The following is a 27348-nucleotide window of genomic DNA, read 5'->3' as shown; positions in this document are numbered from 1 at the left end:
CAGTGTGTGTGTGTGTGTGTGTGTATACACACACCTCATCTTGCTTATCCATTCATCAGTTGAAGAACATTTGGACTCTTTCCATAATTTGCCTATTGGGGGGCATGTGCTCCTTTAAATTGGCATTTTTTGTATCCCTTGGATAAATACCTAGTAGAGAAATTGCTGGGTCATAAGGTAGTTCTATTTTTAATTTTTTGAGGAACCTCCATACTGTTTTCCAGAATGGTTGGACCAGATTGCATTCCCACCAAGTACTGCAAGAGGGTTCCCCTTTCTCTCCATCCTTGCCAACATCTGTCGTTTCTTGAGAAGAATCTAACTTTTAACTTTCTAGCTCTGTTCCCCTATGAACCTGATAACCATATTAGTAAGCATAATTGCTGAGGAGAAAACACCCCATTGATAAATTGCATCTTGACTTGAAGGAATTAAATTTATTTTTTATTTTAGAAAAAGAGAGCATGAGTGGGGAGAGGGAGGGGGGGGGGGGGGGGGGGGGGGGGAGGGGGGAGAGAGAGAGAGAGAGAGAGAGAGAGAGAGAGAGAGAATGAGAATGAATCTGAAGCAAGCTCCATGCTCAGAGCCCAATATGGGGCTTGATCCCATGACCCTGGGACCACTGGACCTGAGCCAGAATCGAGAGTAGGCTGCTCAATAGACTGAGTCACCAGGTGCCTCTTGACTTGAAGGAATACACTTAGGTGTTTCTGAGTTTGGGGACTCCTAACTTGCATACTCCTTGTAGGGAACTGGGAAGCTCACTGTAAGGTGTTAAAATAGATACTGGCTCCTGGGGCTGAGGTCCTATACCAAGGAAACTCCCATTCCCACCAGGAGGGGTCCCACTCCTTAGCACTGAAGCTGTCACTTAGGGTACAAAAGACAACAGCTTCCAAATGGCTATGTGGTTAACTGTGTGGAGTGTCACAAAGTCCCCCACTGAAGAACAAATGCTTGATGCTGTCATGCCAGCAGACTGGTTTCCTGGCTTCTCTATCATTCTGGGCAACTAGTGCCAGACGTGGTTTATAGCAATTAAGAGAATGAAATTTTAGCTGATCCTAAGAACTGCTGATGAATATGACCTTATTCCACTGCCTATCCACGAGATGCCATTTTCTTTCTTTGCTTATCACCACAGAAGACTACATATGAAAATCTGGCAAATATGATAGCGAAAAAAGTTATTTAAGTCTGCAGTCCCCATTTCATTAGTTGTTGAGGGTAAGCAGTTTTTCAAATCCATACTGTTCCATGCCTCTTTCTTTTAGGATTGCCCATTAATGAAAGTTTGAATTTTAAGTATTTGTTGGGGGAGGAAGTTTGCCTTTCTTTGGTTCCTGCCTTCCATCAAAACCAGTACCAAAGAACCAAGAGCAAATGACATTTTATTTTTAAAAAAATTTTTTTATTTATTTCTAGGAGAAGGAGAGACAGCATGAGCAGGGGAGGGTCAGAGAGAGAGGGAGACACAGACTCTGAAACAGGCTCCAGGCTCTGAGCTGACAGTCAGCACAGAGCCCGACGCAGGGCTCGAACCCACGAACCGCGAGATCATGACCTAAGCGAAAGTTGGACGCTTAACCGACTAAGACACCCAGGCGCCCCAAGCAAATGACATTTTAAACATGGTAACTGTAATTTTATTACTAACTTCCAATATGATATTCATATCCACAGGTGGAAAACGTATTAGATTCTGAACGTTCTTCAAAGTAAAATAGGAATTATGTATTCATAATTCAAGGCCAGAAAGACAGGATGCATTCCTTAGTTTAAATTCTAGGTCTTTAGAGATTATCAGGGATAAAAACCTATTTACACAGCCTCTAAAGATTTTATTAACAAACGAATCATTAGAATTAAAATGAGTCAGCTGACATTTTCGAAACCGTAATATTTTATGAACCACTTCTCAACTCATTATTACATGGGACAAATATTCCTGTTGAAAGACCATATCATGCAGAACAAATGAAATGTCAAAGTCTTCAACTGTCCCTCTGTAGAAACAGATACTACAAAATTAAACAGAATTAAACAGATAGGTATGGTAAAGCTACAGAAGAATTCTAGGAAAATAAAATCAAGCCGCACATTAAGAAATAATAAAAAAAAAAGTCATTGTATCTCTTCAGTTAGCACCTCATTTGCATTTTCCTCTTCTCTTTTTATATCTAAATTTAAAAATACACATGAGCTAATTTACAAAGAAACTATAAAAATAATTTAGTAGGAGAACTCTGAAAGTGTGACAGTAAAATTTAAGTAGGAGACACCCATAAAATGTCTTCTAAGAACCAATTTTATATCTATAATTAAGTGTTTAAAGTTCTGTGTTTTTTTTAAGGTTTTATCTTTTATCTCCACACCCAACGTGGGGGCGAGAACTCACAACTCCAAGATCAAGAGTCACACAATTCACTGAGTGAGCCAGCCAGGCACCTCTGTTAAGTGTTGTTTTTTAATGCATAGTACTTGTATCAATATTCTGCTAAAATTTAATATACTTCAGAGCTAACATTCTTAATCAAAACCTAAGCTAATGAATATCTATTATCCTTGATATATTTGCACTTCTATTTCCCCACATACTCAATGCTGGGATCATCTAGAATTTTATTTTATTTTTTAAATATAATTTATTGTCAAGTTAGCTAACATACAGTGTATACAGTATGCTCTTGGTTTCGGGGGTAGCTTCCCATGATTCATCACTTACATTCAACACCCAGTGCTCATCCCAACAAGCAGATCATCTAGAACTTTAGATCCACTCTTTCATTTTCGTGTCACACACCAAAAATTTAGGTAACTATAAGTTTTATTAGTTTTTCTAATTTCATCTATATCCAATTTTCCCATTTCTTAATTTTATCTTTGTTTTTATTCTAGGTGAGCATAAGCGTTCAGTAAGTATATGTTAAGGAGATAAGTTGAATAAATTATCAATAGCACATAGTTTAATATTTTCATTGGCTCCTTGGGTGCTGCTTCTTGTTGTTGAATCTAATGCCACTTTCAGGGTGTTGGTTTCCTTCGAAGGTCTGGCGTTTCCTGATCTGGGGCTCATCTAGGGGCTGGAAACTCACTTTCTGCCATTGTTGACCACAGGATCCCCTGACAGAATCCGGCCTTAGGCAGACACCGCAGACACCGTGGTGCAGGTGCCCCATGTACTGCCTTCTTACATCGGGGCTCCCTGCACTTGCCTGGGGTCATTTGCTATCTTGGGGACGGGCGGGCTACACCGCCATCTGCAACTGCACTTACTGCTGCCCGGAAGGATGAAAAGAGTCTGTGTGTCCACATTCAAGAGCCCTGGTTTTGGGGCTCTCTTTTCCCTGCTTCCTTGGGGCCCGGGGCAGCTCCCCGCTCTGCTGCATCCTGTGACTTTTGTGCTGGGTTCTTCTGTCTTGTTTCTTAGTCAACCAGTCCTATCTATCTGCTCCGTGGATGGCATTCTATCTTACTGCAAGTAATTTTTTTAAATTACTATTTTAGTAATTTCATGTCAGTTTTGGAAAGGGACTGGGAGAGTTGTGCTCAATCAGTGACCTTGACACAACCGTTTTCACATTACTTTGTTTATCCACTCATTTAATCACGATGCTTGGAATATCTACCACATAAAAAATATTTTCTCTACCATGCTCTTCCTAAAATAAAGGTGTTTAGGCTTCTACAAAATACAGGTTTGTTGCTAATAGGAACTATAGTTACTATACTAAACAGAAGTGCTATTTTTCCCTGTAGGACTGAAGAAATTAGGTGACTGTTTTCAGTGATACTTTGTACTTCTCCAATGTATGCTGTAATACTGAGTGTCAATCTCACAATAAGCAAACATCCTGGTTTAACTAAAAGTTACCACAAGGTGGTGCTGAGATATTACCTTTCGGATCAAAGAATCTTCACTTTTAAAGTTCCTTCAAATAAGAGATGGTCTCAAATTAGTATGTATCAGTTAGAAATCTCATTTGCATATAGGACATACGTTCACCAAAAATGTTTAAATGCTAATGCACCTGTTTTTACTTGGCTTCAATTTTCAACAATTATTGCTTCCAATGTTGAACTTTAAATTTTTAGCTCTTTAAAAAACACTACTTTTCACGGTACAGGAGGTTGATAATGAATTTCTGCGTGGGAGGCACTTTCATGCGAATTACTCAAAAAGGGCATTTTCCTCTGTACGTATCCACTATTCCTGTGCTGAAATGAACTGGCAAGAGCAGTCCTCTCCTTCCCAACCATTTAAATTCAAGTGAGACCATTCATTACCTGAAGCATACAGGAAATACAGAGTCTTGATCTTGAAATAATAATAAACCCCCCCTGCCTGTCCAATATATGTATATATATATGTCCAATATATGTTATATATATATATATATATATAACAATTTCTTGGAGCTCTTCAACACAACGTTTTAAGCACCTTTCATGCCTAACAGTCAACACAAAGGGCTAAGAGAGTGCCAAAGGAAACCAAGGAATTAATGTCACCACAGCTTTGTTTCCCCCAGATAGGAAAGCACATGGTGTCAAATAGGGAGTCTTTTATCACACCAAAGGGAAGCACACTTGTGTTGCTTAGAGAGGCAAGTTTCAGAGAAGCTGCCTTGAGGTAATGAAAGTCTCACTGGCCCATGCGCTCCCATTTGTATTAATAATCAGTTCAAGTACAGGAAGCAATAAAGTAAAAAAAAAAAACCTACAACATTTTTCAGAGCTTTCCCTTTCAATATACACATTGAAAGATGCCACAGGGACTGAATTTATTTCAGCTTTTCTGGATCAAATTGTATGCAGCTCACTTTATCCTGTAGGATGTGAGATGAATGACTGTATATCAAAGCCTCAGGTTGACCAGGAAGAGACCATGGGACTAGGCTCCTAAACACGGACCTTGGCCACAAGACTGGCACCATCCAGATGTGTGACTCTGAGCAAGTCACCTAACCCATGCTTTTAGCCCCTCTGGTCTAAAATAACTTCTCAAGGACTTTCTAGTTCTGAGGTTCCTTGATTTTTCATTTTAAGACTTCCTTAAATTAACCGCTTGGAGGCCTGTTTTTTTTTTAATTTAAATTTAAATTTTTATTTATTTCTGAGAGACAGAGGCAGCGGGAGCAGGAGAAGGTCAGAGAGAGAGGGAGACACAGAATCTGAAGCAGGCTCCAGGCTCTGAGCTAGCTGTCAGCACAGAGCTCGACACGGGGCTTGAACCCACAAACCGTGAGATCATGACCTGAGCCAAAGTCGGATGCTTAACTGACTGAGCCACCCAGGCGCCCCTGGAGGCCTATGTTTACATTCAAGCTGGATGCTGTTATTAGAACTTTTTTAGGAGTATGGAAACTCGTGACTCCCTTCTGCTACAACTGTGCCAGTAACAGCCCAGGATCTGGTGTCACACAGCCTGGCTTTGAATTCCAACCCTGCCATAGATTAGCTGTGTGACCTCAGGCTCTCTGTGCCTCAAATGCCTTAGTTATCAAATGGGATTATTAACAGCCTGTACCACACAGGTGTGCTGTGAGGATTAAGTGAGATTGCAACCTGTAAAAAGTACTTCAAATAGTATCAGGCATCAGTCAGTTAAGAGTCCGATTTCAGATCAGGTCATCTTCATGAGTTCAAGCCCTGTGTCAGGTTCTGTGCTGACAGCTCAGAGCCTGGATCCTGCTTTGGATTCTGTGTCTCCCTCTCTCTCTGCCCCTCCCCTGCTCACACTCAGTCTCTGTCTCTCAAAAATGAATAAATGTTAAAAAAAAAAATCTTAATAGTGCCAGGAATAAAATTATTTGTTTTTATTATGCCTATGATCCTTGTTAAATAAGTGTGTCCTTTATAAATGAACAATGAATAGGGGCACCTGGGTGGCTCAGTCAGTTAAACGTCAGATTTCAGCTAAGGTCACGATCTCACAATTCATGAGTTCGAGCCCCACATTGGGCTCTGTGTTGACAGCTTGGAGTCTGGAGCCTGCTTCAGATTCTGTGTCTCCTTCTCTCTCTGCCCCTCCCCTACTCATGTTCTGTCTCTGTCTCTCAAAAATGAATGTTTAAAAATTTAAAAAATAATAAAATAAAAATAAAATAAAAAATGAAAAGGAATAATTAGCAATGTAATAACAAATAATATATTAATAACTAATCACATCAGTTTCTTCATTTTCTTTTTTTAAATTTTTTTTACTGTTTTATTTATTTCTGAGAGAGAGAGAGATGGCATGAGCAAGGGAGGGTCAGAGAGAGAGGGAGGCACAGAATCTGAAACAGGCTCCAGGCTCTGAGCTAGCTGTCAGCAGAGAGCCTGACTCAGGGCTCGAACCCACGAACCGTGAGATCATGACCTGAGCTGAAGTCGGACACTTAACCGACTGAGCCACCCAGGCACCCCAGTTTCCTCATTTTTAACACTAAGAATCTTTTACTAGTTTTAATTCACTGGCTCCATGTTTGAGATAGTTTTTTCTATAGAACCAAGTTATTTTCCCATCTTTGTCACATACATCATTACCAGTATCAAATCAAAATCCAGTGCTTTAATATTCAATTAAAAATAAAAAGGATCCTGAGGTAGCCTTACCATAGGGAAATCAGTTCAGTTAACTCAACTAAAAAGTTAAAAACATGAACTCCAGAGACTTAAATTTGGCATCAGTGGTATTCATATGCTGTGTTAGGTGATGGCATGATTCACAGCCTCAAAGGACTTAAGAGTTTAGTAGGACAAAAAGGCAGAGCCATTCTCCTAATTCAGGATAGGAAGAAAAGAGTGTGGGGGCAGAATTTTGAACCAGAAGTGATCTGAAAGCTCTGTGAGGTGTAATCGCCTTCCTCATCTTAATCCCACATACTCCCATCTTCACACATCCCTCCTGACAACACAGAATTAGAACCCGCCCTTTGGGTTGAGGAACAATTTCTAGGAAGCTTATTGATAAACGCGAGCATATTCTCTGTCAGACATGCAATTGGTCTGGTATAAGCCATCAACTGGTTTTGTAAAAGGTAAAGGGCCCTTAGGGTACAGAGTGTAAGACAAGCAAAGTTCTCCATGAATGCCTGAGGCCCAGACACAAAGTCGACCTGGTAAGCAAGGCAGCCACCGGGCTGTTGAAGTGCTGGGGTGAAGCAGCCCTACTCCACCAAGCGGTCAGGGCACTAGGGACAAGTGCTTCATCAGAAGTGGGGCTGCCACAGGCATTCTCACTAATGTGTGCTCCTTTGGCATCATCACTGCATTCGAAAACATGACCGCTGGGGCAGCCATGACATCATCGGCAGCAAGAGCATTAACCATGACACGGAGGGGAGGCAGGCCCATCTTTCTTCAGCTTGTTGTTGTCAGGGTCTCAACGGCCCAGGAAACTTTATACGGTAAGAAAAGCAGAATCCAGAACGCTAATCTATCAAATGAGAAAAATCATTATGAACACATGACTTGCAAAGGATTCTTTGGAGGGTAGTTGATTTCATGTCTTAAAGCAGAAATAATCATGACAGCACTGGAACATCCTGTTGTAAGCAAGGAAATTTCCAATAACGTCAGGGGCAGGGCTACAAGGATAAAGGGGCTCGCCCCCAAAAGTCTCCACTGACCAAAGCCAATCAATCTGGCTCACCAAAATAGAAAGGGGCGCCTGGGTAGTTCAGTCAGTTAAGCATCTTACTTTGTCTCAGGTCATGATCTCATGGTTTGTAGGTTTGTGCTCTGCCTGACAGTGACAGTCACACAAACACTGAGCAGAGAGAAGATCCAGAAACATGATCTGAGATGATAAATCAGCCAAATGGCCAAAGAACATTAGGTAGAGTCAATCCTTCATCTTGTGGGTGAGAAACCTCTAGAATGCCCAACTAATTTCAAGAAAATATTCCAAAAGCATACATAAGCTTCTACTAATGTTGACAGATCTGGCCAATACATCACTATGACAGGACAATGGCTTATGTAACACTGGCCAAATGAGACTTAGGTGGTAAATCATCTCTGGATAATGAGGGATGGGCTAACGGTAGGGACTAGACTGAAAATAGAAACCTACCTGAAAATGTAAAACATTTCAACTATATACTGAAATTTTTAAAAGGTCAGACTGATTTCACCAGTCAAGTTGATCCTGATGCCTGGGTCTGACTCACCTTGTGGGAAGAAGCCAAGTGGTAGCATGTGTTGCCCGACGGACAGATCAGAAACCACATCTGTAAGCTGGGCACGTCTGAAGGTGTTCTTTTGTTTGTGGTACCCTTAAGATTATGTCAACTCAGGCTAAGGATCAATGTGTAATGGCCCTAGGATGAGTCAAAACTAGTGTATAAATAATTACACTAGGGAAACTTAGAGCATAGATCTTTCAGAATAGGTTTAAGTGGGGGGTAAGTCTATAATAATGTATCTGGCTTTTTCATCTGCACTTCAAGATGCTCAAAGTGTTAAAAAGCCAGTTCTACTTACGTTTTTAAAGTAATTCAATTTTATAACCAGTGTTTACACATTGAACAGTTGTTTAATAAACTGAGCAATAAACAACATGTAAAATGTGTTTTCCTCCATGCATAAAAGCCCAGAAAGTTAAAAAATCATTAACAGTGACTTGTTAGCAATGCTCTCACTTCTTAAATTGGTTTCTTTTCATTGTAGACTTTCATATATTCCAAGTGAAGCCACATATGGAAAATATGCCATATACACATTTTAAGTGCAAATATACAAAATAGTCACAGACAGTGTTTTTTACTTGGTGTTGTGATAATTTTTTTTTTTTAAGCTTATGTATTTGAGAGAGAGAGTGAGGGGGGAGGAGTGGAGAGAGAGGGTGAGAGGAATCCCAAGCAGGCTTGATCCTGTCAGCGCAGAGCCCGACATGGGGCTCATACCCACAAACTGTGAGATCATGACCAGAGCTGAAATCAAGAGTCAGATACTCAACCAACTGATTTACCCAGATGCCCCAATAATGGGTACTTAAAGCTCATTTTCCTTTGATATTTTTTCTGAGTTTTCCAATTCTTTCCACGATGAGAATTTACATTTTCTATTTTAAATAAGAAAAAACATAACAAACATTCCTTTGGAAAAAGAATGAGGTCACCTATCACAGAAGTGAGGATTTCCTCTGGGGTTGCTGTGCTGTCATTCACTGTCATCAGCTTGACAACATCAAGCAGACAAAGGAAGCAACGAGCAGCAGCCAGCAAGACCCGGGTCAGAAACACGAGTAAAAAAGGGAGAACCAGACAGGAAAAGTGGAAAGCAGACACAAACAGGAAGTAAAGCCGAAACCCCGGAGGATCTTAATCAAGTCAAAGCCCAAATCCAGAAGACAAGGAACAAAAGACAAGTCGGCAGGGCTGAGAGCCAACTTTGTGGATCACACCAGGCCCACGGGCCGAGGCAGTGGTACGGTAGTGCCTGGGGACCTGGGAGATCTTTCCACCTCCTGATCTATACGCAGAACCTCTGACCTGCCTAATTTCCTGTCCAGTAATGATGACACTGTACGCTGGCAATGTTGCTATGTCCCCAGCCAGGATATGACGGTTGGATATATATTTGTTCATTTCCAGCATCACTTCTAATCATCCAGTGAGAGCAAACCTATTGTATTTGAATTCAAGAGCTCTGCTACCCAGCTTCCAAAAGCATCTGGCTCAACAGAGCAGAATATTGGCCTCATTCAAGTGACTGTATCCTAAACCAATGAGAAAATGTTTTGATAGAAAAAAACTATTGAATAGGGATGTCTGGGTGGTTGAATCGGTTGAGCGCTCAAAAACCTGTAATCTAAAAACTAAAAAAAGAAGAAAAAGAAAAGCAAAAACTTGAATGTATGCCAAGAAGCAGCCACCCGGTAAGTTTAGGACAGAGAAAAGTGAAGGACATTCGGGATCCCAGGGAATGGTGTTTATTGGGTAAACATTAAAGATCCTATTTAAGGTCGGATCTGGTGATTGACAGCCTCAGTAGGAATTGGCTCCAGAATGAGGAATAGCAATGAAGGCTTCCATGAGAAGTAACTGCCTGACCGAGAAACACAACCCTAGAAAATATCACACCAACATTTGCATACAAATGGCAAGAATAAGAAATTGCCTTTCTTTACTGACCAAGCTGTTGAAGCCATTGTTAAAACTATCACAAACACATTTGTAAGTCTCAGTGCAGTTCTATGTAATTTCTGTGGAATAACAGTGACATCAGTAGGAAGGAACTTAGCACACCGTTTCTTCATAAGCTGCTTCACATGAACACCGCAGGTGTCCACCTCAGGAAATCTATTTGAATTTGTCCAAGGTACTCCCAAGAGGGTGCCACAGATTTGGAGATTAGCACTATGATGCATGGATACAATAATGACATTAACTACTGGAAGCTAGCTTAGTAGGTCACAAAAACAGTGGTGACCATATGTTACGTGATCATTCTAAGCTCTGAAAAATATTGACAAGGAAAGTTGGGCAACACATTTGAAAATATTCCTCAAAATAAGCACTTCTGCACAAAATGCTTTTGGAAACACGGCTGGCATAATGATCTACTAACCACATATGAGGAGGCAGGCACAGGATTGTTTCTTCCGCCCCTGATTCTCAATTACCAGAATAAAAAGAAATCACAGAAAAGGCACCTACATTTGGTCTATATTTCCAGCAGCTGTCATCTTCCAAAGAAATCTCATAAGTACTGATCAGGGGGAAAAGTCAAGTTATATGACATAATCAGAATTCTTTTCCAGTAGGCCAGCAGTGCAATGACTTATTGTAGATGCCTTTTCCTTTGGAGAGGAAAAGAGCCAGGAAGAAGTTAACATAAACCTCTATGCAGAAGAGTCTGCCAGGAAAATGACTTCTAGTGATATAAACACAAGGCAGATGTTCTAAAAGAAATTTAAAATTTAATTAGACATGAAGTCTTCCAGCCATTACCTGTGTGTGTGCAAGACAACGGCCACAAATTGGGTTTTAAAATCATCTTTGTCACCATCTAAAAATAACATTTCTTCTAGGCCAATAAGATAAAAAATGATCTGTGAGCTAGCAGAATTTAAGCAATTTCAAAAATAAGTTAAACAATTGCTTTAAAATAATGAATGTATCTTGATTTGATGAATTTGAATCAACTCCTTTGCTGTTTCTTTATCCTTATGGTGCAAGTTCTATTGAGCAATGGTCAAAAGAAATTATCTTTATACTGGACTTTATTAGTCTATGGTAACAATGGAAGGAACATGATCATTTAAGAGTATCAAAATTGCAGGGGCCCCTGGGTGGCTCAGTCGGTTAAGCGTCCGACTTCGGCTCAGGTCATGATCTCACAGTTCGTGGGTTCGAGCCCCGCGTCGGGCTCTGTGCTGACAGCTAGCTCAGAGTCTGGAGCCTGTTTCGGATTCTGTGTCTCCCTCTCTCTCTGACCCTCCCCTGCTCACACTGTCTGTCTCTCTCAGAAATAAAAAAAACATAAAAAAAATTAAAAAAAAAATTGCAATGACCATTAAAGCTGATCACTTGATGTATTTTGGCTCTATCTATAAACTAGACAATAATATGGTAACATATTATGAGATTCCCTAGTAGTTTCAACTTAAATTTTCTCAGTATACTTTACAGGTATTTAATTCATTTTCTGGTTTTCTATTTTGAATTAGATTTAAAGAATCAGAAAAAGTATTTTTCAAGTTCAAGGACTGTGTTTCTGTGCCAATTTAAAATATTTTGTACCAGTGTGCTTATGTGGCTCAGTCAGTTAAGTGCCTAAATCTTGGTTTCGGCTCAGGTCATGATCTCACAGTTTTGTGCGTTGGAGCCCCACACTGGGCTCTGTGCCGGCACTGGAGAGCATCCTTGGGATTCTGTCTCCTCTATCTCTGACCCTTCCCCACTGGCATTGTCTCTTTCTCAAAATAAATAAACTTAGAAAAAAAAATAAAAATTTTTGTGCCAAATTCACAACAACTCAATCCAATAAAAAATTCTTCAGATTATTTAAGTAACTTAAGATCCCTCTTCTAAAATAGAAACCCCAGTTCCATTTAAATCTACTCTCTAGACTTTTAGTTGCATTTTTTCCTCACCTCAATGCATGAATGCAATAGATCATTCTTGGTATGTTTTTCCGGTCATAAACATCTGTTGTTTCTGGATAAAATATCTGGAAAATAAACAATGTGTTCATTATGTTTTGCTTTGCAGTTATTTTAAGTCTCTCAAATGATGCTACTTTGACTGCTCTTGCTGTACTGTATTTACTTAAATGTAGAGGAGCCTTTCAATTGTTGCTTCCCTCACTCTACAGGAAGACCCAGTGCTCCATCTGGTCCCCGGTCTGACAGCACGCCCCCCTAGGGGTCTCAGGAGAGTGAGGGGTCCCAGGGGGCTACTGCAAGAAGGTTGTGTCCAAAGGGCTAGGTGGTCAGCTTCATCTCACGAGGAATGGGACCATTCAGGCTCTGCTTTCTGTAGCAGGGTCATTCTGCTGAAAGACCGGAGGGAGGTACCTTAGCCTAAGAAGGTGTCCATCTTAGAGCATTTTATAATAACACTAAAAACCTAGTTGCCCAGTTGTGTAAACATGAACACGCACGCGCCATACGCCCTGATATTTTTCCTGCTTGAAGGGATACATTTTGCCGGATAGATAGAGTATTATAAAGTATGAAAGACACATTACCTATAATCCCACTTTCCAGATTGCTACTATTAGTATTTTGGTATAGCATTTCAGTATGTGTCTTTAGTATGTGCGTCCGATTTTTTAAGTTTACGTATGTATGTGACAACAAAACTGTAATACTATTAGCCTAGTTGACACACTTAGTAGAGCCTGTTTTCCATCCATTTTATAAGAACATTCGTTTTAACGGATGTTTATGATCCTTTCATCCTTCTGAACAACAATTTAGCCAATTTTCCATGGTTGAACTTTTTTCTGGCCCCTGATTGTTCCTTATTAAAAGTCACTGCAACGAACATCCTTGCATTTGCTGAAAACCTGATTACTTCCTTTGGATAAACACCTAAATATGGAAGTACTTAATCGGTAAGTTTGAACACTGAGGCTTTTAATACACATTTACACTACTTTTAGGCTTGAAATGAAAAGCTTGATAAGAAACAGATTTCACAATAGGGCATGAAACTTCTCTGTTCCTAAGCACCAAAAAATGAATAATTAGGCTTGAAGCTTCTAAGATTAAGATAAGCATACTAGCATTGCTGGCTTTCAATAAATATTTTAGAAAAGTTGACATAAAAACTAAAATTAAATCATGTATCATATGGTAGTACTTGACACTCAAGTGCAGTTTTCTACGAGACATTGAAAAAATGCTGAGAAATCAAAGAAACAAAGTTTCCTTAGCCACAAATGTATAGCCACTCAGGGCTTCAAGCAATGTCTGTAGCCTAGCAAAGTTCAAAGGTCTTTTCAACTTTCCTTTACCACATTTGCTTTTCAAGTGTCAGCCAGAAGAGGATTCCCAATTTGGAATAACATGACCAAGTTCAAAGTTCTACTACAGAAACAGAAGATCATTATAACTCCCTACTTCCTTTCCTTTACACTACCTTTTTTATTTCTTTCTATCTCTCTGTAGAGAAATACATATGTATATAAATAGTTTCAGTTCTTTTAGAAAATCTTTATGAATTGGTCTTCTTTTGACAATAAGATGGGATCAATTTATTTAGCTCACCAGGACATTTTATTCATCACTGTATCCCCAGCACACAGCACGGGGCTGAGCAGAGAGTAGGCACTTAATATTGATAAGTGAAAGCATTAACAGGAGTCAAATATATCAGCCAATGTGGTACACTATTAGACTCTCATCCCTGCAATCACTTCATAAAAATCAGTGCTAAAATAGAATCTGCTACATGGATCACTCATTTGACTTAAAATTAAGAAAAATCTGGCCTAACACACACAATTTGAAAAGGTTTGAATCAAATCTATGAAACATAACAAAATTATCCTATGTTGCCTCATTCGAAAAATCCAATTTGAATTTCTTTATTAATCTGTTTACTACCCAGTTAGTACTTGCTAAATGACAATCTAGAAATATGAATTCTGAATTATAACTGGTTCCCAGAGGGAACAGCATTTTACAACCTGGACATTTTAGGAGAAGCAAAGTAATTGAATTAAAAATGGAAGAATAAATCAATATTGACTATTCTGAGATAAAATATGCTGAACTAAAACAGGTATGAGCACAGATATACTGAAAATAGGCACTTGTAATTTACATTAAGAAGTCTCTGATTTTTGTTGTGCTGGGTGTTTTGAATTCAAACTGGGACTATTAATAACAAAAACAACACAGGTCTTACATCAGTAGCCTGTCTCCTTGCCTTCAAGCAGGACCACTCCTACAGCGTTTCTTTAAAACAGCTGTACAGAATCATCAACAGAAAGAAGTACATGCAAAAACGTGACAGATCTCGAGGGCAGTATGCTTACTGAAAAAGTCAATCTCAAAAGATTACCTACTTACGATTTCATTTTTTAACATGCTCAAAATGACCAAACAATAGAGATGGAGAACAGATGAGTGGCTGCCGGGGGCAGAGCTAGGGAAAGGATGCAATGGAAAGTGCTCCTCTCCCGTGGTATCTGTATGTTAATTGTGGTGGTCACACAAATACATTCATGGGACAAAACTGCACAGAAAAACACTCACACCTGAATGCATCTGAAAACGGTAAAAATTAAGTAAGATCTGTAGCCTAGTTAACCAATGTCAATTCATTATTCTACTATTGTTACTAGATGTCACCACTGGGGGAGGCTGAATGAAGGACGCACACAGATGTGCTATTTTTGCAATTTCCTGTGGTTCTATAATTATTTCAAAATAACAAGTTCAAGAAATAACTTGACAATTTCTAACAAATGTAATTATTTCCTCATTTCCTCTACTTGTCTATTTGTCTCTCAGACTTAAGGGCACCTGCTCTTTCAATTTAAGAAGCTCTGAATATTTGCCGGGTTTTATTTGGGACAGCCATTTCAACAGTCAGAGCTCTAATCCATTAGCTTTTAACACTTAAAGTGATAATATCCCTTTATGATTTATGATCATATATGATCACTATATCATATTCATAATATAATTTATAACAATACTTTATAAAAATACTTTTATCATGATAATTTAGAGAGATGCAATCTAGAGCAATACAGAATATAAAGCCCATAGAGCAACACAAAAAAGGGATGTAACTATTTTAAATCAACTATCTACCAGTAAAGCTTGTTTGGACCTTGTTTAATTTATACACAGTTTCACCTAGTTGCTCTCCATCTGTATATACACTTCATTCCGAGTTCTTGTCATATATTACTTCGTATAGGCCTTTCCATATTTCTGTTTAGTCCTCACATTTGTCACGCCTGAGGGAATAGGGCCATCTGCTCCATGAGCATAGCCCAGTACGCCAAATCCTTTTTCATAATGAGGAGTTTGCAACGACCCCTTTTGGCTTCCCAGTTCAGGCTTACCTTCGGTAGACCAATGGACTCCATTGCTCTTAACCACTGGACTGTATTATCTGTGTGTCGAAAATGGAGGCCGGATTTCTAATGTGAGGATGGGGAGAGAGAAGAAGGAACCACATGAAAAGTAAGTCATATGTAACAACTTTTTTTCATTAGTAGGATGTCTTCCAATGGTATTTCTCCTGAAATAGAGTTATTAAATCATAAAGTAACTGGAGACACAATAAAGAAGACTAGGCTATCTCAGCCACACTGTTTATAATAGGCCATTCCAATTTCCACGAATCACATATTTGAGGTAACTCCGAACCAGAATCTCAAAGACCATTTAATGTCTAGCACATGCCTAAGGATGTTTTATGAGACACGTGTGCACAAGCATGCATGCACGCGCGCGCACACACACACACACACACACATGGTGTCAAGATTTTGGCAACCATGGCCGAGAAATCCAGCAACTTCAAGAAAAACAGGATTTTTAGAAGACCAAATGTCTTTTTTTCTGGTTTCTGGTTCCGGCAAAACATTTCTTTTTGATCATGAATGTGATTTCTGAGGAAAACCGGGAAAACACAGAAAAATACAAAGATGAGAACAAAAACCATCCCACAATTTAGAGATAACTGTGGTATCTCTTCCTCCTATAACTGTTTAAAAAGGTTTATTTATTTATTTGAGAAAGAGACAGAGAGCATGAGCAGGGGAGGGGTAGAGAGAGAAAGGAAGAGAAAGAATCCCAAGCAGGCTCTGTGCTGTCAGTGCAGAGCCTGATGCAGGCTTGATCTCACAAAATGTGAGATCATGACCTGAGCTGAAATCAAGACTTGGACACTTAAATGACTGAGCCACCCAGGCACCTATATTCCTCCTATAATTTAATCTGAACCTTTTGCCTCGTGTAAGAAGTAAACTTTCAATGGAAATGCTTTACAAGAACTTTTTCTACCCATACAATGAGGATAGGCTTTCTAGGTCTTCCATTTTTCTTTACAATCTTCGTCACTCATCGTTTTTTTTTTTCTGCCCAGTTTTTACTATGGTATCCTTGCCTGTCTTTAATGAAGTTTTATTAGGTAATGAAATGTTGGGAGCTTTAACACTACCTTGTGATTTTAATTAGTTAAATGAGTAGCATAATGTTATGTATTTTATTTTTCATGTTAATAAGTGTAAAAACAGTAATTACAGCAAATTTCATCATATAATATTCAATAGTAGATCATCACATTCAGAAAGCCTGGCTCTTCCCATCTTCTGTGACTTTCTACAATCAAATCATTTGTCACAGGAAGTATTTTTGTTGCTGTTAGACTTTTTGAAGCATAAGTCAAGTTAACATTTGATAAATGTTTACGCCTTTTTATTTTTATTTTTACTTTTACTTTTTTAATGTCTTTTTAATAGTGGCCATATATCCCGAGATTGGACTCTGTGTGTCAAGCACTTCCTGGAAATTATCTCTAATTTTCAATGAATCACTGTGTTCTACTCCTAAAGCTCAGACTATGCTGTACATTAACTAACTTGAGAATAAAAAAGATAAAAAATAATTATCTCTAATTTCCAAAACACTCTGCAAGGCAATTATCATTTCCCATTTTTTTAGAGACGAGGAAATCTGGGCCAAAAAGATGAACTAACGTGCCTAACGTCAAATAGGCGTTAAGTGGCTGAAGTGAGATTCAAGATGAGATCTCTCTGCATCTGAAAACCTTCCTTTTGCTAACATTGCCGAGGGATAGAGCATAGGACGTAATGATGGTGGGATTATTCTTTGGATGGAAAAAATCAGCACTTACTATGACATCATTAGAGGGAGGAGAGGCAAAGGGAGAGGGACAAAGAGTGAGGGGGAAAGAGGGAGGAGGTGGGGGAGGGAGAGAGGGAGCCTACAGGTGATGGGCCAGGGGGTGGAGTCTGAGGGCGACTCAGCACAACTTGTGAAGAATGCAAACAATTGTCAGACACAGCCACTCTGTGACCATAGAGGGAGATGATGGAAACAATCCACCATCACATCAAGACAGAGAAGAGAGAGGCGTCTGGGTGGCTTAGTTCATTGGACATCTGACTCTTGATTTTGGTTCAGATCATGATCCCAGGGTTGTGTGGGATCGAGCCCTGGTTGGGCTCTGTGTGGAACATGGAGAATGTTGGAGATTCCAACATTCTCTCCCCCTCCCCCTTCCCTCCCACTCGCTTTCACCCTCTAACAACAACAAAAAAGAGAAAAGAGGGCCCTAGGCACCACAAAATAACTCAATGTCCCACTATTTCAACTAAGATGGAATGACTGTTTTGATGGATGGTGATGTGGTCCTCATTCCATCTTTTCACTTCCTACATAAAAATTACCAAAACACCAAACTGATCCTGCTTTCTGATGACACCTCAAAGATAATTGGTCCTTGCTTCCTTAAATCCATATTAGAATCACCTGTACAAACCCAAATCTACATGAAGCCTCTATTTTCTCCTCATAGTCCCATGGGTATGTATTTTTTCCTCACCATGAGTTAAATAAACCTAATTTTGTTTGCCGTTGTTTGAAAGTTGGTTTGGGGGAGGAGGGACAGAGAGAAGAGAGCAACGCAGAATCCGAAGCAGGCTCCAGGCTTTGAGCAGTCAGCACAGAGCCCGACACGGGGCTCAAACCCACATACCGTGAGATCATGATCTGAGACAAAGTCAGACGCTTAACCCAGGCACCCCTAGGCTCAACAAAATCTTAGTCCATTACAAGCATTTTCATCTTGTCTATTTTCTTTCCACCAGTTCTACACATCCATATCAGACGAGGTGGCACATCTATTGTCCTATTTAGGCAAGGGTTGTTATTGTCCATCTACCTCACTTCTTCCAGGTATTGGATTAGAAAATAAATGCTGATTTTCTACTGCTGAGCTATTTCACCAGCAAATAAGGTTATTCTAGCTTAAACTGAATAAATGAGGAATTATTTAAGTCTGTTTTGTTTGGTAACTTTTTACACAAGAGAATCAAAGCACTTCAGAACAATGAGATTGCTTAGAAGCCAATAATTATTTTGATTTGTTTATTTTATGGACGAGGGAATCTCCATCAGGCACTGTGCCAAGTACTTTGCGTGACTGATCACATTTTTTTCCTTACAGTATCTATAACAAAGGTTCATACTATTATTATTACTATCACTTTAAAAGTGAGGAAACCGAGGCTCAGAGAGGCAGAGTTAGTGATGAGGCCAGCCTCTGAAGTACTCTGACTCTACAGCTCACACTACTCACCACGTGCATTTCCTAAGGCTCACCTCAATAGTCAATACCTATTGTAAGTCTACCAAGGAGAGAGCACAAGTTCTAAAGAGGGTAGTGAAGTGAAGAGGCCCAGGCTTCCTTCCATGTTGGGCACTTGAAAGATGAGTGGGTGTTCCCGATGTGCCTCAAATGGACAAGAAAAAGGAGAGGAGGGAGGAAGATGGGCATTCCTTGAGCTTGATGAGGTTCAAGGACAGAAAACAGTATCTTTCCAAATATGGCAGAGTGTGTGTGTGTGTGTATAATGTTTATTTTTGAAAGGGAGGATGACAGGAGTGAGGGAGAGGAAGAGACAGAGAACAAGCAGGGGGAGGGGCAGAGAGAGAGGGAGACACAGAATCCAAAGCAGGCTCCAGGTTCTGAGCAGTCAGCACAGAGCCTGATGTGATGGGGGGCTCAAACCCACAAACCGTGAGATCATGACCTGAGCTGAAGTGGGGCGCTTAACCGACTGAGCCACTGAAGGGCCCCCAGACTCATCTTTTTAAAGCCATGACTCCTGTGTTTAACATTTCAATGGCTTCCTCTGTAGTGACTTAGGATGAAATCACAGATCTTCCAGCCTGGCTGTCTCTGCATCCATCCTGGTGTCATTTTTCACCACCGTCCCTCACCTCAGCCTTCCAGCCACTCCATCTGTCCAAGTTCTTTTCTTCTTCAAGTCTCTCAAGAACAGGCTCCTTATCTCTGGACTGTCCTTGCCACTCCCCACCCTTAAAGCTGCACATGGATGATTTTCCTCTCATTTTTCCTGCCTCAGAATAAACATCTCCTCAGAGAAGCTTATCTTCTGTCTGCTGACATCTGTCAATAACAGTGTCTTTAATTCCTTCCTTCATATACTCATCACAACTCATGACTGTGTATTTACTTATAACGTGTCTTCCCAACCTTAAGTGCCAAGAAATTATGTCTGCCTTGCTCACCACACTGCCTCGTGTGCCCAGAACAGTGCCTAGTACACACTGGTGTTGATAAGCACCGTATGGATAAATGAGTTCTACCCTGTATTTTTATCATAGTGCTTTACCTTCTTTCTCTATAACTTCATTAAAATGTATTATATTGTTTATCTACCATTGGAGCAGTGGTTCTCAAGCCTAAGAAATACTAAAGCATCACCTGGGATAATTATTAAGCGTGTAGCTTCCTGTGTCCCTGTCTAAGAGACTCTGCCTGACTCCGGAGCCTGGGGTAGGCCTACGAGTCCACATTTTTACACACATGCATTAAGTGACCCTGTAAGAGGTCTGAGCATCCCGCTTGAAGGAAAATTATTAGACTCCAAGCACCTCCAGTATCAAAGCATAGAAGAAATGGAGTCTTTTGATGAAATCATGCCATTTGCAGCAGTGTGGATAGAACTGGAAGGTATTAGGCTGAGTTAAATAATTCAGTCAGAGAAGGACTGATATCATATGTTTTCACTCATATGTGGATCTTGAGAAACTTAACAGAAGGCCATGGGGGAAGGGAAGGGGGGAAAATAGTTGCAAAGAGAGAAGGAGGGAGGCAAACCCTAAGAGACTCTTAAATACAGAGAACAAACTGAGGGTGGATGGGGTGGGGAAAGAGGGGAAAATGGGTGATGGGCATTGAAGAGGGCACTGTTGGGATGAGTACTGGGTGTCGTACGTAAGTGATGAGTCATGCGAATCTATCCCAAAAACTAAGAGTACATTTATACACACTGTATGTAAGCCATTTTGACAATAAATTATATTCATAAAAAAAGGAAATGGAGTCTTTTGGCTTATTTGAAACTACTGTCATTCATTTTTTTTTACTCAACAGCTCTTTCCCCAGTACCTATGGGCTACATTCTACTCCGTTCACTGAGGACACTGCACAGACAACACACGTGGTTCCCGCCTTCATGATAAAGGCAGTCATTATGGTACACCATGCTGCCTCCAAGAGGGACAGTGTCAGGCACCACAGCACACGTGACATGGTCACATAACTGTGACCCGGAGTCAGAGGTGGAGGTGGCCAGGGAAAGGACCCTAATCACTAGAAGTTTTAATTCTACTACCTAGGTCATCTTTGTAACCTTGATGAGGGGCCAGGGTTATACATAAGCTGGCAAACGAAGAGGAAGGGATGGCACTGAGAGCTCTGATCGGCTTAACTCAGAGCCACCACTGCCCAAACTGAGGGCTTCAGAGATTGCGGACAGAGCCTGTGCCTCAGAGACACACTGCCTAACAGGTAGGTCATATTTTAGGGCTGCAGTCTAAGCAGACCCTACAGTGAGAGCTTATGCTCACTGAACTCATGGTTTCCGGACGGCTTGTCCAGGGGGTGGGCCTGTGTCAGCGTGGGTTCCCTTGCGTCTCAGTGTCTGCGCTGCAGTCCCATGATGGGGTGCTCCTTGCCGAGGATCACAGGAAGGGCTTTAGTCCTACAGAACCCAGAATAGCAAGTCGCCTGTCCACTAACATCCGACTCCTTTCAATTCTGTACAACAAATGAAATGGCCCTAACATTTTATGATCATGTGGCAAAATCACTAAAAGTTTCTTTGCAAAGACATGAGGCATTCTCAGAGATTTAATAAAAGGGAAAACAAAAGGGGGGCACCTGGGTGACTCAGTCGGTTAAGCGTCTGATGTGGGCTCAGGTCATGTTCTCACGGTTCGCAGATTCGAGCTCTGCATCAGACTCTGTGCTGATAGCTCAGGACCTGCTTCGGATCCTTTGTCTCCCTCTCTCCTTGCTCCTTCCCCCTGTTGTGCGCTCTGTCTCTCTCTTAAAAACATTTATTTATTTTCAATTTTTTTAATCTTCATTTATTTTTGAGAAAGAGAGACAGTGTGAGCAGGGGAGGAGCAGAGAGAGAGGGAGACAAAAAATCTGAAACAGGCTCCAGGCTCTGAGCTGTCAGCAAAGAGCCCGACGTGGGGCTCGAACCCACAAAATGCAAGTTCATAACCTGAGCAAAAGTTGGATGCTTAACCGACTGAGCCACCCAGGCACACCAAAAATAAACAAACATTAAAAAAAAAAAAAAACTAGGGGTGCCTGGGTGGCTTAGTTGGTTAAGCGTCCGACTTTTGCTTAGGTCATGATCTCGCTGTTCGTGGCTTCGAGCCCCGCGTCGGGCTCTGTGCTGACTGCCAGCTCAGAGCCTGGAGCCTGTTTCGGTCTGTGACTCCCTCTCTCTCTGACCCTCCCCTGCTCATGCTGTCTCTCTCTCTCTCTCTCCTAGAAATAAATAAAAACATTTAAAAAAAAAAACTAAAAAGCAAGAAAAGGAAAAACAGGGGTCAAAAAGCCTCCTTTCTCCAGTGAATCAACAGAGGGGTACTCTCCACTGGTCCTGTACTTTCCCCCCACCTCACAGCTGGCACCAGCCCCCTCCCCCTATGCTACTTCCCTTTTCTCTGCCCCTCCCGTAGTATCATCGCTTCTTATGTGCATCTGTCTTTCAGGGTCTGATGGGCAGGAGTGAGTGGCAAACACAATACTTCCATCCCTCTTAATGCTTTGTTCAGGAATGTCATCACCTGCCTGCACTGCACAGGTATTTCATTTTGTAATAAGAGCCTGGAAGTACTTCCCCTGTGCCCATGCCAACAAAAAGGTGCTATTCATTCAAACAGTAGGCTCTCTGATGCCAGGAGGGACTGGCACCTGAGTGAGTTGCCATGAGAGGGTCCACAGTTGAACTGTGGACTAAGTTATATTCAAAGGTGTATGAGGTGTGTCAAGAGGAGAAAGAATTAGCACACCTTCTGCTCTGAGGCCCCACTGATTCTCACCACCCACAATGTCAACAAAATACCCACAATCTCCTTTCAGGACACACTAGAGCCCCGCCCAACCAACTACCCTTTAACTCTGTCATCAAATCTATGTAACTGTTAGTAGAAATAGGCCTAGGGCTTGGCGATAATCATTCTAGAAGCAATGAAGAAAAAGAAGAATCGTGCTGCAAAATGTGGACAAATGTTAATTTATTCTGTTGTGGGCAGATACCAATAGTTTTTTTTCCGTTCTTTTCGTAACTAAAAAAAGTATTTTTCAAAATTAAAAAACAGTTAACTTTGCCTGACTGAATCAATGATTCAGTAAAGTCTTATGAAAGGCTAACATACTAAGCTAAAGGCTGGGGTGAAACACATGACTTGATAAAGTCAAAACTACTTTAACAAACACAAACATTTTTATTCCTAACATTATCCAAGGCAGAAACTTTTGTTCAGTTATCTTTTAAACTAGAACATGAAAAGAGACTCAGGAGATTTTTCAATTCCTCTTCTCTACGGTTAGCCTAAATGGTAACTCAAACATTTGCTCTGAATTAAATACACTGATTTTATCTATCTATCTATCTATCTATCTATCTATCTATCTATCTATCTATCAATCAATCATTCACTGCCAGGTTAGCTAACATACAATGTGTACAGCGTACTCTTGACTTCAGGAGTGGATTCCCAGGATTCACTGCTTACAAACAACACCCAGTGCTCATCCCAACAAGTGCCCTCCTTAATTCCCATCACCCCCCATGATCTCTATCCCCACTAATCCTCAGTTTGTTCTCTGTATTTAAGAGTCTCTTATGGTTTGCCTCCCTCTCTGTTTGTAACTATTTTTTCTCCTAAATATACACATTTAAAAAATAAATTTTGTTTCAATAACAACTGAAGGACAGTGTCAATCATTCAGTTAATGGGAAAGCATTCCATTTTCAACTAAGTGTTGTCCCTGCAATTTTTAGTAACTTTTAAAGATACTTGAAAATCTGCAGATAAAAGAAAATGATATAAAGATCTAAATACAGTTGGCCCTTGAACAACACAGGTTTGAACTGCATGGGTCCTACTTACAAGCAGATTTTTTTTTGTCAGGAAATGTACAGTACTATAAATATATTGTCTCTTCCTTATGATTTTCTTGATATCATTTTCTTTTCTCTAGCTTACTTTTATTATAAGAGTATAGTACTTAATACATATGATATACAAAATATGTGTTAATTGGCTTATGTTATTGGTAAGGTTTCTAGTCAACAGGAGGCTATTAGTAGTTAAGTTTTTGGAGAGTCAAAAGTTCTATGTGGAGTAAAGAAAAAAATTAAATCAGTACTTTTTTCTAAATCCCTTCTTAGACAATTTACAGGAGCTCACTTATATTTTCCTTAAGTGATATCAGTATAGAGTATTATGGTCTTCGATTTACAGAGTCAAAATCTGAGGTTCTGTGAAGTCCAGCAGCTCACTCTCTTTCAGGAAAAAGCATTTGGATGCACATCTGATTATAATGCTCCACCTCTTCCAACAAATTCAAGTGGGAACTGTTAAACCCACTGAGTGCGTAAGCAGAGAACCCAAGCACATGGATTCGCCTGGGATAGGCAGATGAACACCTTCTCCTGTAAGACTGAAGAGGGATCTCCCCAGTCCCTCTTTAATTCCCATATTCCCTATTCCCACAGAGGCGGAGTTGTAGTTGGAAGGATGTAAATTAAGGGTGGTGGTTAAAGTTCTTTTCTGAAAATAAAATAAAATACAATAAATGACCATAAAATAAACCACACACACCCACATAAGTTATATTCGGATTTCTGACTGTGCAGTGGGAGGGGCATCCCTAACACCCTCATTGGTCAAAGGTCAACTGTACAAAAGATTAAGAAAATATAGAATCACATTTCAAAGAAGCTTTAGAAATCCTGGCCCAAAGTGCACAAGAAATCACTGACTCCAGGAGAGAATACCAAACACTTAAAAACTCCTTTTTTGAAGACACATCTAATGGAGAAGTGTTTTAGGTTGGTGTTTGCCTTTTTGTCCTTCATTCCTTAATGGAAAATGTCAAACATGTTGATGAAACAGAATAGTGAACTCCTATGTACCCATCACTCAACCTCAACCATTATGAACTTATGGCCAGTCTTGAATCTCTTTCCATCCTCCTCCTGATTACTGAGGACCAAGTCCTAAATATACCACACTCTATGTAAATATTTAAACATGTGTCTCTAAAGTATAATTTTTTAAATTAAGACTATTGTTTGTTTTGGTTTTGTTTTCTCTCCCGTGTACATTCCCAAATTAGCCATGAAATAATTAAAACTGGTTGCCTACAAAAAATTGGTCTTATTTGTTTTAAGCATTAAATCAAACAGAATTCCTACTTGACTACTCAAAGTTATTACTGACTGGATCACATTAGCCCTAACTCTCTGGGGCCACAAGTTCAAGTCCCAGCTGGGTACTTTAGTCCTTGATGAGAACAAGGGGAGTAATAAACCGAGTCGGTGGCAGAAAAAAGGAGGGTAAAGTACCCTCGCTTTTACATTTACTGGTACTAATAAAAATGACCTCCATGAAGGAAGAATGGGGCGAGGGAGCCTGAGAAGCGGCACACATCAGACGTGTCTCAGCCTCAGCCCAGAAATAGAAACGCTCTGCTTTTCAAACTGCTGCCGCCTCAGCAATCATTATTAACAGGCTTCAAAGACCAAGGACACCCCCTCCTCCCATTCCACAAAATCCTTGTACAAACACTGTGAGTAAAAGCAGGGAGAGGAAATGAAATACTGAACTTTCCCTTTCAGATGGGAGCCAAAAAACCAATTAGATCTCAGTTACCTTGTAACGTGTTTGTTCCACATCATAGATCTTTTTCTCTGATACCATTTTTGGGGCAAAGAACTTGGCTAACTTTGCAAGGTAAACTCCATTCCGGAGCCCTTCTTCCAGTTCAGTGGTTGGTGGCAATTCTTCAACTAAGCAGACTTCCATCCACCTAGAAGGATGAAAAAAGAAAACAAAACAAAACACCTTCAAGTGACTCCAGTTGGGTAAGTCTGTGTAGATGAAGAGACACAACATCTTGGTATGTCTCTTGGAGACATTAACAAAGGGAGCAGAATCTGAAACATTTTTTGCTGTCTGGGATGGGGAGAGAGGACTTTCTGGGCGGGCAAGGATTCAGAATATGATATGAACAAGGGGGACCCAAAGCCTAGAGCCACCAAACTCACTTCCAAACCAGAGCTTGTCAACTTCACCTTGGTCTGAGTCTCTGCCAATTTTCTTCTGCGCCAAAGAGTAAAATGGCCAAACCATTTTGTATGGTGGAATTCGTCTGCTGACATTATAGAAAAAATAATCCCAAGTTTATGGACCCAAAGTGGTGGAGATTTTTGTAGGGCTGATGCTGTGGGGAAAGCATAGCCCAAGGTATGGTAAAATCTGCAGCTTGCCTCTGTCCAGAAAGGACTACCGGAGAAGGTAAGAAGGTCAGTTTCTTCAAATAATACACATTCCTTTTTCTAATACCAGGAACTTATTACAACAGTCTTACTTTTGCAGGAAGATGCAGTATTTACTGAATTATGAAAAACATATCTTAGAAAAAGATCAGATTAAATCTTAGGACGTTGTGCCAATATTGTAGAAAAGAGAGCACCAAGGTCATTGCAGGCTCAAGGACACACAGTGAGAGAGGAGGCTGGGCCAGCTTACATTTCAGGCTGGTGTGTTGAGAATTTGCCAGACTTATAAAGATAATGTGATTCCTATCCGTTCTCAAGTAACTACTAACCTACTGTAAGATCCATGAGGCAGATTGCAGGTGTTCAGCGAAGGAGCCCCCACCTCCCTGCTATCGATCCACAAACGAACGATTAGTATGAGTACCATACTGATATGGCCAGTCCTGGCCTAAAGATCATTAACATATCTGCAGATGATCCTATCAACATTTGCACAGGAGAACAGTTTTGCAATATTAACAACTAATCCTGATCCAAGCAGTGAATATTGTAAAATATCTCAACTGCTTCTTGGCAACATCTTTTAAAAGCTCAGAGACCCCCCAATAAGCAGTGAGTATTTACTGACCACTTATTAAGCACTGTAAAACATGCAACATATGAAAAAAATAAACAAATATAAATGTGCCTTTAAAGAGCATTAAATATAATGGAAATTGCAATGCAATTCCAAGGAAAAACCACAGAACCATATAAGAAAGTTTATCATGCCCAGTGTTACATGGTAGTGCTTAAGCTTGAGGCTAGGAGGGGAGCCTGGGTGGCTCAGCAGGCTGAGCCTCCAACTCTTGGTTTCAGCTCAGGTTATGATCTAATAGTTCATGGGATCACACCCTTACTCCAGCTCCACGCTGACAGCGCAAAGCCTGCTTGGGATTCTCTCCCCCCCCACCCCGGCCCCGCCCTCCGCCCCTTCCCCACTGGTGCACATGTATATGTGTGCACATGTGTGCACGCCACTCCCTCTCTCTCTAAAAATAAACCAACTAAAAAAAAAAATGAAGGTTGGGAATAAAAGACGGCAATTAGTTTATCACTGAACTAATCAGGGAGAGCACTAAAAAGGTGATGGGACTTAGATTTGGCCTAGAAAACTGGAGTACTTGGAAAGGCAGAGAAGCACTAGAAACCTGGGAGCAAGACTGATTAAATGCATAAGGGAAAGATGGCTAAGTCCTAGAGAAAAGCCACAGAAGACTTAGGGCTTCTGGAGCTCATGGAGAGAAAGGAAATGAA

At 40.5% G+C, this 27348-nt stretch overlaps 1 protein-coding gene across 2 annotated transcripts in view; it reads right to left on the bottom strand.

The window, feature by feature from the left end:
• The window catches only part of IQGAP2 (IQ motif containing GTPase activating protein 2), a 297777-nt gene that overhangs the window by 124590 nt on the left and 145839 nt on the right, over positions 1 to 27348 (bottom strand). For both annotated transcript variants that reach the window (XM_039245540.1, XM_039245541.1), the window contains exons 3-5: positions 25424 to 25580; positions 15523 to 15600; positions 12089 to 12165 (exon numbers count right to left, since the gene is read on the bottom strand). In XM_039245540.1, coding sequence (XP_039101471.1) covers positions 12089 to 12165; positions 15523 to 15600; positions 25424 to 25580 — 312 coding nt within the window. The remainder of the gene's footprint in view (positions 1 to 12088; positions 12166 to 15522; positions 15601 to 25423; positions 25581 to 27348) is intronic.

This window comes from Hyaena hyaena, unplaced genomic scaffold (assembly GCF_003009895.1).
Source record: "Hyaena hyaena isolate Hyena2069 unplaced genomic scaffold, ASM300989v1 scaffold_260, whole genome shotgun sequence".
NCBI lineage: Eukaryota > Metazoa > Chordata > Mammalia > Carnivora > Hyaenidae > Hyaena > Hyaena hyaena.
This window is presented reverse-complemented; position numbering and strand designations above follow the sequence as displayed.